General features: G+C 46.2%; 1 protein-coding gene across 4 annotated transcripts in view; it reads left to right on the top strand.

Annotated features, from left to right (window-relative positions):
• ERGIC1 (endoplasmic reticulum-golgi intermediate compartment 1) overlaps positions 1 to 15,511 on the top strand; it is a 96,463-nt gene that overhangs the window by 48,322 nt on the left and 32,630 nt on the right. For 3 of the 4 annotated variants that reach the window (XM_030572494.1, XM_030572496.1, XM_030572493.1), the window contains one exon: positions 2,907 to 3,035. The exons of the other annotated variant lie outside the window; for it this stretch is intronic. In XM_030572494.1, the coding sequence (XP_030428354.1) occupies positions 2,907 to 3,035 (129 nt within the window). The remainder of the gene's footprint in view (positions 1 to 2,906; positions 3,036 to 15,511) is intronic. 4 annotated transcript variants of the gene reach the window in all.

The raw sequence follows: 15,511 nt of genomic DNA, 5'->3' as shown, positions 1-15,511 counted from the left end.
CACCACTGCCAGAGCATACTTGCCGAAGGACAGATTTGCCACAATGTCCAACCTTGTTTCAACAGCATAACAGAACCTGCAAACCCTAGCAAGGGCTTGCCTACAGCTTCTGGGCTACATGGTATCCTGTATGTTTGACACCCTTAGCAAGACTACGTCTTGGTATCTTCAAGCCTGGCTGAGAATATCCATGCCCCCAACAAGCACAGTCTATCCAAATGAGTGTCTAACATGGACAGTCCTCAATTGATGGAAGGACCCACAAAAGATATGCATGGGAGTTGCATTCCTACAGCTTCCTCCCATGAGGATCATCACCACAGACCCCTCCCTGGTAGGCTGGAGTGCACATTCCCAGAACCTCACAGCTTAGGGCAAGTGGACCTCTGAGGAGGTGATGCTGCATATCAATATACTAGACCTCAGAGTGGTTCATTACTCTTGCCAGCACAACCTACCCCACATTAGAGGCCAAGATTTCATTCCTCTTCATAGCCATCACCTCAGCTAGGAGAGTATGGGAACTTGGAGCCTTGATGTCTGTCCACCATACACAGTGTTCTATTGTGATAAGGTGACACTATGTCCACATCCTCACTATATAATTCTCCTGAATCAGGAGATTCACCTACTAGTGTTTTATCCCAAGCCTTGCTCTTCAAGAGAAGGAACAAACCTCCATGCACTACATGTGAAAAGAGTTCTTGCCTTTTACCTCGACAGGACTAGATCCTTTAGGTGTTCCACTAGACTCTTCGTCTCCATTGCAGAAGAAATTAAAGAGTGTCCTACCTCCACCCAAAGACTGTCTAAATAGGTTTCAGGATGTGACTTGTCCTGTTACGAAGCCTTGTGGGTTCATCTCCCTCCAAGAGTTATTGCTTACTCCACCAGGGCTCAATCTACCTCTGTAGCCATCCTGAAAAATATACCTATCTTGGATGTTTGCAGGGCAGCCACCTGGTCTTTGCCACACATATATTACTATGTGCATTATGCTGTCTTGCTTGGTTACAGAGCTGATGTGGCTTTTGGCAATGCTGTTCTATGATCTGTACTGAATCCACCTCCTTGGCACCCTCTTCTATAATTGAGGTACTGCTTGGGAGTCTCCTGACATGGAACACCCATAGCTACACTACTCGAAGGAGGAGAGGTTACTTACTTTTTTCAGTAACTGGATTTCTTCGAGATGTGTGTCCCTGTGGGTGTTCCACTACCTGCCTTCCTTCCTCTCTGCTTCAGAATCTCTCACTAGACTTTTGTGGTTGAGAAGGAACTGGAGTGGCAGCAAGTCTGCCCTTCCCTACATACCCTGGTACTGGAGCATTAGGATGTCTAGGGTGCACTTGCAGACCCGCGGGTAGTGCTGACAAAAATCTCAGCTCTAGAGTGCCTGGGCATGCATGCATCTGGATGTGGAGCACCTAGGGGGACACATCTCAAAGTTATTGTACAAGTTAAGTAACCTCTCCTTCTTTGACCAAATCATCACTCTGTAACCTTGGTGTTGTGTGTCTAATTCCACTACAGTAGTCCAGTTCATTGTTTAACAGTGTTTGGAATCCTGCTAGTTCAAACAAAATTCTCAAGCATTCACTCATCTTTTTCATGTAATGGTGTATCTTAGGAAAACTTTCATTCCTTTGAGGGAAAGCTGCTTCTTTCCTGTCCAGTCCTTTCTTTCCAGCTACATACTGGATTTCATGTCGAGTGTGATGGTTATGTTAGTCAGACTGAGTTCGTACACAAACCCAACCCTTTTCAAAGTATCTCATGACTAGTCAAAGGGTAGTATGAATGTTAAACAAGGCAGATATCCTGCAGTTGCAGAGCCTTCTCTTTCCTGCAGTAAGAGTTCCCTTGGCTTTGCTGCAGCTTGTTTCCTGTAACTCCAGCCTAGTGCAGTGAACTTGTTTTACACACTTTTGACTAAAGATGAGTAGTGTTCAACCCATCAAAATGTAATGATGTTACGGTGCTTAGTGGTTAAAGCAGGGGCATATGAGCTGTGACTCCAGGTTTCATTCCCAGCTCTGCTCATGACTGCGTGACCTCAGGCAAGATACTACTTCTTCACATTTCCCCATCTGTAAAATGGGCATAATGCCTTGTCCGTCTTCTTACAACACTCTGAGACTGACCTTTTGAAAGAGATGAATGATGTATGTAAAAATGGTCATTAGTAAATGTTAATGCTGAAAGCTTTTCTGTTCAGCTGAAATAGAGCTGGGGTCCTACCTCTGATACTCAGAGACATGCTCTACTCATGGCATAGTTGTTAAAATCTCCCCTTACCTCTTGTCCCTGCCACAAACTTTACTCAGAAATATGGTTGATGGTGTGTCTGTGACCTCTCAAAAACATGCGCTGAATAAAACGAGAACAATTTCTTTTAAATTAGCACGAATACCAAGGGTTTTAATTCCTGAGTTACTGCTTCCTGTTTCACCTGAAATTCCCTTCCTGTCCTCATTTTTCTGCTATCCTAAAATAAACTTTATTTAGTAACATTTGACATAGTTAAAATACATTCTGTGAATCATTTACTATCATCCTGTTAATATTATATATGATCTCACCAGGATACAGAATTCCTGGGAAGTTAGGCAGCCTGGAACTTCCATCAGAGGCAATGCTTAGAAGATAGACCAGATAACAAGAGCAACCTAATCTGCCACTGGGGTGGAGGATATGTGTATCCCCCAGGCTGTATGAGTCTGATTAGCCACCTCTTGACTTTAAAAAGTGTGTCAGGCTTCGTTGTGTGGCTGTTAGATAACTACCTCTTCCAGGGTTTACTACCTTGGCACAAGCATGTACTCTCCCTGAAAACCTTAACCTTGGGTGATAGAAATAGTAGTGAAATCTAGGTTGTAACTTGTTTTAATGTGTCTCCCTGGTAGAGTTGCCAGGTGTCTGTTTTTTGACCAGAATCCCCGGTCGAAAAGGGACCCTGTTAAAAGTCGTCGGGATGAGGAGGGGGCCTGCAGCTGCGCTCTCTGTGGAGCTCAGGACGGTGTTAGCCCCAGCAGGTAGGAGGTGGATCCCAGCAGAGGGGCTGGGAGAGACATTCGGCTGCAGGCTGGGGCTGACAGGGTTAACAGCCGGGCAGCAGCCTCCTCCGTGGCTGGGGGCTCCCTGTGGAGCAGGCATTGTGGCCTTTAGGAAGTGCCTTCAGCCCCCTCCCTATCCGGCCTGCTGGAGAGAGTAGCAGGCCTGGCTCCCCAGGGATGGCATGCAGCCGTTGGCAGGGGAGGGGGCCAGGGCGAGCCACTGCTGCCTGCCCCAGGTCCCATAGCCCGCTCCCCAGAAGCTGCTGTGCCTGGCTTGTTTCGGGACCACGTGGCCAGCAGGTAAGGGGCTGTGGGCTGGTCAGTCTCCTCCCAGGGATGAATGGACTACGTGGATGCATGGGGCTAAAATTGGGCTCCTCTCCCCGGGAATGGGTCTGAGCAGAGTCGGGCAGCAGCTGGATGCAGAGGCCCCAGCCAGCGACCGGGCAGTGGACACATGCAGGAGAGGGGGGTCACTGCAAGTGGCAGGGGGAGGAGAAGGGGGCTTGCAGCAGTGCTGTCCCTAGAGCTGCTGTGATTTGGGCTATGCTCGGGGAGCAGCGAGCCAAGGGCAGCAGTGGGGTGTGTGCGTCAATTGTGGGGAATTCTCCCACCACCCCCCAAATTCCAGAGAACAGGAAGAACTTTTTGTCATTGGTGTGCTGGCCTAGCCATGTGTCCAGGATTCATGGCAGATAGAGCAGCCTCTGAGGCCTAGGAAATGCCAGGGCAGCGCTGATGCAGCTGCTATTTAAGGGGCCCCCTGACATCAGTGCCTTCCAGAGCCCCCACAAACCATACCAGCTAGAGTCGCCCAGAGCCCACACCCCAAGCCCCCTCCCACACTCCAATCCCCTGCCCCAGCTCAGAGCCCCCTCACACACCCAAACTCTCTGCTGGAGCCTGCACCCTGTGCCCAAATTCCTTCCTGGAGTCCACAACCCCCCACACACTCCAAACCCCTTGGCCCCAGCCCAGAGCCCCCTTCTGCGCCCTAAACTCTTCATCCCTGGCCCCACCACAGAGCCTGCACCCCAACCTGAAGCCCTCACCCCCCCCACCCCAACCTGGAGCCCACTCCCACACTCTGAACCCCTTTGCCCCAGCTCAGAGCACTCTCTCTCTTGCACCCTGAACCCCTCATTCCCGGCCCCACCCCAGAACCTGCACCCCCAGCTGGAATCTTCACCTTTCCACACACACCCCAACCCCCTGCTCCAGCCTGGTGAAAGTGAGCAAGGGTGGGGAGAGCGAGCGATGGACGAGGGGGGGATGGAGTGAATGGGGCCTCGGGCAAGGGGCGTGGCAAGAGTGCTTGGTTTTCTGCAATTAGAGAGGTGGCAACCCTACTCCTTGGCCTACTTCATAGATGGTGTTTTCTGTTTCCCTTTCCCTCTCTCTTCAGTTAATAATTCATTGTTCTATAAAATGCTCAGGAACACCTGATCTCAGAGCCCGGTCTTTGGGGTTACCGTAATTTAAAACAAAATTTAAACAGCTAGAAAGGGGAAAACTACATCCAGTAACACATTACTTCTCTTCCCCTGGGTTATCCTGAGTCGTGTCTGGTTTGATTTTTAAAATGTAAATTTCAAGGAGCGTAAACAACTCTTCTTTCCTGACCTTAGCCAATTTAATTGAGCAATTTTTTGTGTGTGATTATGGGTGAGGGAGGTAGGGAGGGAGAGATTTGTTTCCTGGCTTAAGAGCTCCTTCAGAGTGACAAGAACTAAAGTCTCTTTGAGCTCTTGTCAAACTGATGTAGATCCTGGCATTGTCAGCATGATGATGTGTCTTCTCAAAGACACTTCAGGTGCCGTGATTTCTTGAAAGCCCACCTGACAGAATACAAGACTTTCTTTTCAAAGTCTGTGATAGATGATGACTACAGATAGATGGTGGGGTGGCAAAGAATGGGGAAGCAAAAGGGGGAATTGTTCTGGGAGTAAGTGTTTGTGAGAAATAATGCAGTAAAATCTGGATCAGAACATGATGGGAGAGGGTGAGATGACCAAAGTGATTGCAGGGGGCTGATTCCCTGTGGACCACCAGCATGGGATTCTGAGAATACGAAAATCCACTTCTGCTCGTTATGGTGTCAACAGGATCTCTTACTGGTAGTGACTGGGGCACTATATTTGTGAAGAATTTCCCTCTCCATCTAGGGAAATGACAGGATATCGGGCAACAAGGTACTTCCATGTTCATAAATTCTGGTGAACTGGGCATTTTTGTTTTACTTATTACTCTCCCTTCTGGGAAACCCAGTATATTGCAGGTGTTAATAACACTAAGAGTATGTCTACACTATGAAATTAGGTAGATTTTATAGAAGACGATTTTTAGAAATCGATGTTATACAGTTGATTGTGTACGTCCACACTAAGTGCATTAAGTCGGCGGAGTGCATCCTCGCTACCGTGGTGTTAAAGTTAGACTCAGGACTCAGTTTGTCAGACCACTCTGTTTTATTAGCACAGCGCTCTGCTAATAACACCCAGATAATGTGAGCACCATGCAAGACACAAACTATCTTATTTATACAGATAAAAGGGTGAGAACTTAACAAGATAACAAAGGAAGCAGAATCTGATAAGTTTACCTGGGCTAGGCATGCATATCTTATTTCCTTACTTACTATTACCGATCTTCTGCTAATGTTTTGCCATTAGCACCATTGTTTATGCCTAATGTTTCTTTTCCTGGCACCTGTATTTGAACATTTATTTCTGCTTAAAGGTACATACAACATTTCTTTAATCCATTCTTATTTTTACAATAGAATTCATTCTTCTTTCACAGTGGCTAGCATCGACTTACAGAGTGGTGCACTGTGGTGCATTCTGGGTTAAGCTCCCAATGCCTGATGGAGCAAAAACATTGTCGCTGGTGATTTTCGGGTACATGTCGTCAGTCACCCCTCCCTCCGTGAAAGCAACGGCAGGCAATTGTTTAGCACGTTTTTTCCTGCGTTACCCGTGCAGACAACGTAGCATGCAAGCAAGCATGGACCCTGCTAAGCTCACCATCACCGCCGCTGTTGCGAGCTGGAGGCTTCTGCCTCAGGCTGCTCTCCCAGCCAGCAGCACCGCACAGTCGCACCTACCCTAGTCTACCCCTGGCTCCTGTGGCTCATGAAACCTGGACAGTAGCAAGGAGCAGTTCAGCTATAGGCTGAGCAAGCGCAGAATGGTGGTAGAATGTGCCTTTGGACGTTTAAAAGCTCGCTGGCGCTGTTGGTCAGACCTCAGCGCAACCAGCATTCCCATTGTTATTGCTGCTTGCTGTGCGCTCCATGATATCTGTGAGAGTAAGGGGGAGACGTTTATGGCGGGGTGGGAGGTTGAGGCAAATTGCCTGGCATCTGATTTTGAGCAGCCAGACACCAGGGCTATTAGAAGAGCATGGGAAGGAGCACTGTGCATCAGAGAGGCTTTGAAAACCAGTTTCATGACTGGCCAGGCTTCGGTGTGAGGAGAGAAGGACAAGGCCGCATTGCTTATTGCTTGTCCACATTGCTGCTTGTAGCCACACTAAAAATCAAACTGTTTGAATGACAGCCTTCTGTTGCTTGCGCCATCCTTTGGAGTGGAGTGGCTGGGTGCTCAGAGCCTTCCCCCCGTGTTCTTGGGTGTCTGGGTGAGGAGACTATGGAACATGGGGAGGAGGGTAGGTGGTTATACAGTGGATGCAGTGGGGGTCTGTGCTCTTGTTGGCTTTCCTGCAGCTCCAACAGACACTTCATCATGTCTGTTTGCTCCCCCATTAGCCTCAGCATCGCGTCCTGCCTCTGCTCTTCACGCTCACTTAATTCTTTCCTGGCCTCTGCCACTGAATGCCTCCATGCATTAAGCTGTGCCCTATCAGTGCGGGAGGACTGCATGCGCTTGGAAAACATGTCATTGCGGGTGCATTTTTTTTTTTTTTTTTTGCCCTTCTAATCTGCGATAGCCTCAGGGATGGAGATGATGGGGGAGTGTAGAAACATTCTACGCTCTATGATTCTGGGGGGACTGGATGGTCACCTGTGCTGCTGAGTTCACCATGCTGACCAAACAGGAAATGAAATTCAGAAGTTCCCAGGGCTTTTCCTGTATACCTGGCTAGTGCATTGGAGTTCAAAGTGCTGTCCAGAGTGGTCACAATGGAGCACTCTGGGATAGCTCCCAGAGGCCAATATCATCGATTTTGTGTCCACATTACCTTTCTGGGTCGAATTTGGGGTAGATTTTAGCGCTACTCCCCTCATCGGGCAGGAATATAGAAGTTGATTTTAAGATCCCTTTAGGTCAATGGAATGGAGTTGGTTGTGTGGACGCATTCATTTTTCAATTGACCTAATGTGGCTAAATTTGACCTAACCTTGTAGTGTAGACCAGGGCTCAGTTTCTTCGCTTCCCTGTGAAACCTGAGACTAATGTTACAATTTGAGGCGGCATAGTTTAGTGTTTTGGAGTACGGGCCTGGGAGCACAGAACTCCTGGGTCCTAGTTCCAGCTCTGTGCGGTCCTGGAGCATTTATTGGGTGAGGTTACATATCGCTCATCTTCCTCTCTGTGTGTCACTGTCTGTGAAATGGCCATGAGGATACCGAGATACCTCTCAGGGATGTTGTGAGGTTTGATTAACTCACTGTCAAGTGCTTTGAAGATGTAAAGTATTATTTAACTGCAAATTAATTTTCAACCAGCTTTTGTTACCCTGCAGGCTTCTGTTGTCTTTTTTTAATAAGGAAATCTCCTACGACGAATCTCTTTTCCTGCTTGAAATTTCATAGTGGCAGCTAGTTTATAATATTGACTGGTGTGTGCAGATGTATCAGCTGAGCTTATGAGCTTACCCGCTTTGCTTGTATCAACTGTATTGTGAGACTCTGCATCAGTCTGTCTTCTCTTGTGCAATAAAGTAAGTCGCATTAAAGCCTTTCCCTAAGTGAGGTTACATGGAAATATCTGCACTGTATGGATAGCTGAGAGAAATTCAAAGCCTTTGGCCGTGTGCCACCTTAGCCAGAGGCATGCCAGTATCCTCCTATTAGCGAATACCTGATCATGTATGAGTGCTTACCTAATGTCCCCCTACTGCAGAGTGGCTATGTGCAGTATGTGTGCACATGGGTGTAGGCAAGAAGACAACCTGTGCGAGATGCAGTCTGTGTACTACTCCCCTCAGTGCCTGGGTTAGACTACCCCATTCATGGATCTCCTTCTGCCTTCTTGTTGCTGTAACAACTAAAACTTCTTATATGCTCCTTAAATTTCCACTGCCATCTGAAGTCTGATGTCAATAACTCTCTTCCCCCATTGAAAGGTCAATATCTTTTGACCCTGCCCATTGATTTAGCCTGCATGCTCTGTATAGCAACAGACTGATCTGGGAAGTGAAAGAAATTGCACCTTCAACTCTAGCATGGCTGTGAGACCACTAACCACTAGGTATGCTGGAGATTTTGTGGCCTTTTCTTTTCCCAAACCTGCTGATAGTCTTAGTGGCTAGCTCTCTGCACAGCCATGTGGAAGATTCAGGTTTAATTCCTGGCTGAGGTTACATATACTGCAGAAATAGAATGCCTAAGCCATAGTGGGAGAGGGCAGCACCTTACATTATTCAACTGCAATACCTCTTGCCAGCTGGGGGAAGCAGAGATTAGCTCAAAAGGGGCTTCCTGATGAGAATGGTGGTGACCTGAAGTCTTTGTGAATAATAGGGCACAAGAAATTAAGAGAGCTCCATGGCTCTGCAAAGAAGGATAAATAAAGAAAAGAAGGTCAGTGTCTCATATTTGAGCTTTTACAAAGTTGTCAGTCACAAACGCATATCCTGTCCCACTGAGAAAATGACTCAAACAGTTAGGAAAATAAAGTTGTAAGTGTTGAATGCCTCTGGTATTTCCTGGGCAGGATCGATTGCAGGTTGAGGACCTCCAGGAGTTGCTCATCATAATTTTAACAGCCTTCCTAGCTCATCTCACTGTTACATCATAAATTAAGAGCATAGAAATAATCTGTCCCTTTTTTTTTAATTAACCCAGATCTAGTTCTAGATGGTGGTTGTTTGTTGTTGTTGTTGTTGTTGTTATTATTATTATTACAATATTCTATCTGGTGAGATAAGTCATGTATCATGTGACCTAATTAATACTCTGTAAAAGTGATTCATAGACTCTAGGACTAGAAGGGACCTCGAGAGGTCATCGAGTCCAGTCCCCTGCCCTCATGGCAGGACCAAATACTGTCTAGACCATCCCTGATAGACATTTATCTAACCTACTCTTAAATATCTCCAGATATGGAGATTCCACAATCTCCCTAGACAATTTATTCCAGTGTTTAACTACCCTGACAGTTAGGAACTTTTTCCTAATGTCCAACATAAATCTCCCTTGCTGCAGTTTAAGCCCATTGCTTCTTGCTCTATCATTAGAGGCTAAGGTGAACAAGTTTTCTCCCTTCTCGTGATGACACCCTTTTAGATACCTGAAAACTGCTATCATGTCCCCTCTCAGTCTTCTCTTTTCCAAACTAAATAAACCCAATTATTTCGGCCTTCCTTCATAGGTCATGTTCTCAAGACCTTTAATCATTCTTGTTGCTCTTCTCTGGACCCTCTCCAATTTCTCCACATCTTTCTTGAAATGCGATGCCCAGAACTGGACACAATACTCCAGTTGAGGCCTAACCAGCGCAGAGTAGAGCAAGGTTAAGAATGTTTCCAAGTATTTCACAATTAGAGGGAATGAGGTAATTAACCCAGTTGATCTGCCAGTAATTGGCAGCTGTGCAGTGGAAGTGTGGCCTTGATTCCATTACGAATATGACAAATGTGTGAATATGGCAAATCAATTATTGTTGACCAAATAACTTGCGTTAAGAGCACCAGAATGGAGTTAGTTATATAATTCTGAAGTAACTGGCTAGGTTTTAGTGACTTTCTGTCAAATGAAAGCTCGTGGCCCACTGTGAGGCAACTACTTGGATAAAATACCTACAGTAAAATAATTACCTTCACATAAAATATGAGTAGTCAGCAACCAAATCTGTCATTCTCTCCAGGGCTTGAGTCTTACCACTGGGACACCTGTTCTCCCTCTCCCTCTCCCCATATAAAAGATCCTGCACATGTCTGATGGGACAATTCGACATCTTACAGTGCTCACATACATCTACTGTTGGTCACTAAGGGCTTGTCTACATGACAAGTTATTGCACCACAAGCCGGGATGTAAATCTACGGTGTCCGAGATTGCCACACTATAATGTTCCAAGTGGACAATGCTACAGCACAGTGAAAGGTCCCAGAGAATAGCTTAACATACTACCCCTTGAAAGCATAGCATGTTAAATTGCACTCCTGGACTTTGCACTGTAGCAGTATCCATGTGGGATGTTGCAAGCTGATGCAGTGTAGATTCATACCCGGGTTTGTCACACAGTAACTTGCCGTGTAGCCCAAACTGTACAAAGGGAGCAAGGAGGCTAGAGCTCATGACCTTCTATTCCAGGTCAGTGAGCTATAGGTGCAGTTCCACTAGTTCATCCAGTTGGGGGAAATGATAAAAACAGACTTATTGTAGAAGAGGAAACAGAATGACATTCAAGACTCTTGGGTTGTATTCCTAACTCTACCACTATTTGGCCTTGGGCAAGTCACATAACTTTTCTATGGCTTACTGTTCCAACCTGTAGAATGAAAATGATAATACGTAGTTGCCTACTTCCCACTGGTGTTGATCGGCTTTTTAATGTTTGCCTAACACATTGAGATTCTCTGATGAAAGGTGTTATATGGTGGGGAAGTTGTTATGCTGTTCATCCTAATCTACATGTTTGTGGGTTAACAGGATACGGACGGTTGTGCCATTATGTCATTTACAATGGCTGACTCAAATGGATGTTGACATCTTTAATGTGGATCTCCCCTCTTCCCCACCTCCCTGAGAATTACATTTCCTTCCTTTGTAGGTGTTTTGGACACCTCTTGGCTTAGCAATGAGACGGACCTTTTAAATGAGGAAATGACCAGAACGCAGGCACAGCAGGAAACAGCAGGAAACTACAAATGACAGAGCAATAACATACATCCAACTTATTTTGCATTAGAGAATTTGCTGTCCCACTTTTCATTCCTTATCAGGAATTGGAAAGATGAGACATTACATTGTATAAATACTGATTCTCCCATCCACAGACAGAGGAAGCTGATTGTTGAGCGGCCTTTGCAGCGAATTCTACTGCTGGGAGCGCATCAGGTGGACAAGGAAAACAATGGGTAGGCTCAGATAGTGTGTCTGAGACACTGAGCAGCCCTGCAGAGGCCTGTGAGGGTCATCCCCTAGGAAAGATAGAAAATCTCTTGAGATGACCCCTCTCTTCACGATGTTTAAATCCCAGCAAGGCTAACTGTCACCTATTGGACCTGAGAGAACAATGCAAAGTGGGAGCACACTGACAGCAGGGTGTCCTTTCTCAAACTGTTGGGGTGAGACACAGACTGTGGTGCCTGGGAGCAGACAACGTATCAGAAGAAAGGCAGCTTGCTTTGAGGAAGGCAGCAGAAGAGGCTGGATTCCTGTGAAGCCACTTTGCGAGGGCTTGGACAGAGACTGAGGTTCAGAAGGATTAAACATGTCTCCTTTTCTGTCTGAAGGATCATAGGCATCTGGACACCTACAAGTGCAGAAGTGTTTAATGTTACTCACCAGGGACGCTGGAAAAAATAATTCTCTTTTTGTTGGAGAAACAAAGCCGTTGTATCCCAAATGTCAGTTCTAAAGGCTCCAATTTGGGGAGTGGCTCATGTTTTATCTGAGTGAAATCTTGAGTGATAATGAACTGCTCTGTTACTGTCCCCTCTATCTGCATGTGCAGTTTTCACGGTCTGCAGGCTTGCCAAAGAATCCCTGAAACCTTCTGCTGCAAGTTTGTAAGCAAACTGCATGAGGGAGCGAGGAGCTTAGCAACATCTCCTAGGAATCTGAAATATTTCTAGAAGCAGATCAGATTTGTTTCTGAGTGGATCATGGTTTATGCCACGTAAGGAAGCTCTCTCATTCTTTCCCCTGAAACTGTGACTGCGAGCACTTGGGGTGGGAACGGTGTGTCGTCTTCCGCCTTCCCTTGTGCCCTTGCTTGCCCCTTTCATACACCTCAGGAGTAGTCCCTAAGAAAAGCCAATTAAAAAAACACCACCCCTGCCCTGCCACCAGAAATAGCTGTGAAGCAGCAGTGCTTGCCTCTCTGGTTTTGGGAGGGACTCGAACCATCCTTTTGAGGCTACAGTGCAGCCCTACAGGCAGCCACCTCTTTAGAATCCACATCTGAAATACTCCTTCTGCCCAACTTCATGCTTATTGTTTCTGTGACTGTCTGAGCCAAGCCGTGGTGCAGGAATCTCACGTTCCCATTGCCTGCCCTCCAGAAGGGTAGCTGTGTGCATGGTGGCATAATCCCTTGGGCCGAAGCCTTTTCTTTTGCTGGAGTCTCTAGCTCTCCAGCAAGGGTTGCTAGTCACTGTGTCACAAACTGCACATATTATTTCCCACTTCACATCAGTGTTGAGTGATTAAATAATGGGAAAAACCCATGAGACTCTTAATTCCCCTTCTTGGCCTTAGAGGGAGAAATGGCAGCTGGACAGTGACTGCCTTAGCCCTGGTCTACACTGTGGGGGGTCAACCTAAGATATGCTACTTCAGCTACGCAAATAGCATAGCTGAAGTCGATGCATCTTAGTTCAACTTACCTGGCCGTGAGGACGGCGGCGAGTCGACCGCTACTGCTCACCTGTCGACTCCGCTTCCGCCTCTTGTGAGCTGGAGTTCGGAGTCAATGGGGAGCGCGTTCGGGGATCGATTTATCCGCGTCTAGATGAGACGCGATAAATCGATCCCCAATAGATCGATCTCTACCCACCGTTCCGGCGGGTAGTGAAGACCTGCCCTTAAATAAAGGGGCATAATACAGAAATCTGCCAGTTCCATGAAGACCCTAGTAGTGGCTCAGGGGGAGTTCATAGAAAGAATGACCTTGATATGGGCGCTCTGCTTTAGCTACATGTTTCCAGTGTCTCTTCTGGGAGTGAAACTTCCAGTTCTGTGAAGGGGGATGACATTTTCTTTGAGGCCTTCCCCTAGCAAGCTAAGCCCATAGCTCATTATTAAGTGTGCAGCTGTGGCCTGGTGGATGGAGCATGGGATGGGGAGTGAGGAGTCCTAGATTCTGTTCCTGACTCTGTCACTGGCTTTGCACCCTTGGGCAGATTGTCATACTTCTCTGCCACAGGTATCCCGTTTGTAAAATGGGAGTGATTCTACTGCTTTCTTCCCTTTGTAAAGAGCTTTGAGAGCCACGATGAAAAAGCATTATGTAAGCACAAATTATATCATGTGAACTATTTCAGTACCCTATTATAATTGACCTTGGAGAGAATTAAGGTTAATCATGTATGAAGCTGCATTTGATTTTCTTGTTGGCTCATAACCTGAAAATGCTTAATAAAAATATTGATATCCTGGGAGTATATCACAGCTCTTTGAAGTGATCAATGAATTTTTTAACCTGATACACATTCCATTGCTAGCTCAGGCATGGAAGCGTCTTTTCATTGGTAATGTTAAACTGTCCAAAGCAGTGATGGGGTGTGGCCCAAATCTCAGACAGCAGAGAAGAGCTGGGAGAAAGCCAGACACTATTATGAAACTGACTGGTAGACTGGGATCCTGCTGGAAGTACTTATGGGGTGTAGAAAGCTGCAACATTCTGTTAGGATTAGTGCCTCTCTTGGCTGAGGTCACTCCTGGAATCTGTGTCACAGCTATGACTTAATTTTTGGCACTACTTAATCTTTCAATAATAAATACATAGAAGGTTTAATACCTTCTGTCAGGAAGGGGAGCTCCCAGCCAAGAAGCTTCTAACCAGGTCACAGATGAGCAAACTTGCCCTTCCCTCTGTGTCATTTTTATTAATCGCATGAAATATATGTTAGGTAACTATTACCAACAGCTTGTCAGGCCAGTTAACAGAGAGGAGATCGTAGCAATGTGGAGCTGAACACCAACACTGTTTTGGTTTCAATCAAATGCCAATCAGATTCACTGATGCAGTGATCATTATCTTCTCTACCAAACTTGTAGTTACCTGTTTCCCTATAGGCAAACCCGTCTCTCTCTGCACTCCCTACTGGATAAATAAGTCATGCCATTCACCAGCTAGAAGCTTATGGCCCAGAGATGGGCCCTCAGAGCAAAAGCACTTTTGACTCATCTTTTAGCACCCTTCATCTGTATTGTCTGTTAGCTCTTCTGGCCAGGGACCTTTTTTCATTTTGTTTGTCAAAAGGGCTTAGCACACTTTTGAGCACTAGATAAAAAACAATGTGGCGTTCTCACTGCTGAAGATAGTAAAGCATATCTGCAAAAAATACTGTTATATCATATATATTACATATTGGCAGATACAGCCACTAATGTGCTTATCTGGTCTGGCTGGATAGCACTGATCAAAAAGATCTCCTAGGTCAGTGGTCCCCAAGCTTTCAGTGTGCGTGGGCGCTGGACGACTAGCCGCTGAAATGCCATCGAGGAGCGTGGCCACTGGACAAGCAGCTGCTGAAATGCGGCTGACAAGTGGCAACACCAAGAAGCATGGCTGCCGAAATGCCACCGAGAAGCATCATCATCAAGAGGTGTTGCCACCAAAATGCTGCCAAGAAGCAGCAGCATTTCGGCAGCTGTTTGTACAGTGGCCGTGCTCCTTGGCAGCGGGGCGCAGTAGGCGGGCACTCACAGATGCCCTGGCGAGCGTCATGGTGTCCACAGGCACCACGTTGGGGACCACTGTCCTAAGTAATCTCATCTATCTATTTGGTCCAGTGCAGGATTTTCCCCTACAATATTTTCTCCAGAGCTTTATCTAGACTGGTTTTTAAATCTCCCAAGCAAATGGGCTCCCAACTGTATCTGCATGGCATTTGTTGCCATATTTTAAGTGGTCAAAATAAGCATAAATGTTGGAACTAATAAGACTTATGCCAACCTAAATGTTCCATTGTTTTCTTGTATTCTTTCTTCCAACCTGAGTCTGTGTTTTGTCATCTGACATGTGAGGTGCCTGGTGCTATAATATAATATTACCACACACAGAAAACTGTTCCAGAGTTTATTGGATCTCGCTATCCAGGAATCTTCCCCCTGGTATTTTCTAGCCTAAATGCTCTTCATCTCAATTTCATGCCATTGTTTTGAATTGCTATGCAGAGTTCCAAGTGAATCACCAGAGGAACCAGATGTAATTGAAGAGCTGGGAGAGGGGCACACTGGCAAAAAACAAAGGGTCGAAAGTTAGGAATCATGTGAATTGGAGAAACCTAAAACACCTCTCCCCTCCAGCAAGGAGCTCAGACAGCTTTCCAGCACAGGCAGGATTAATCACAGGTGAGACTAATGCTAAATGTCT

This window comes from Gopherus evgoodei, chromosome 8 (genome assembly GCF_007399415.2).
Source record: "Gopherus evgoodei ecotype Sinaloan lineage chromosome 8, rGopEvg1_v1.p, whole genome shotgun sequence".
Lineage (NCBI taxonomy): Eukaryota > Metazoa > Chordata > Testudines > Testudinidae > Gopherus > Gopherus evgoodei.
The sequence above is the reverse complement of the archived record's forward strand: the minus strand, read 5'-3'. Positions and strand labels throughout refer to the sequence as shown.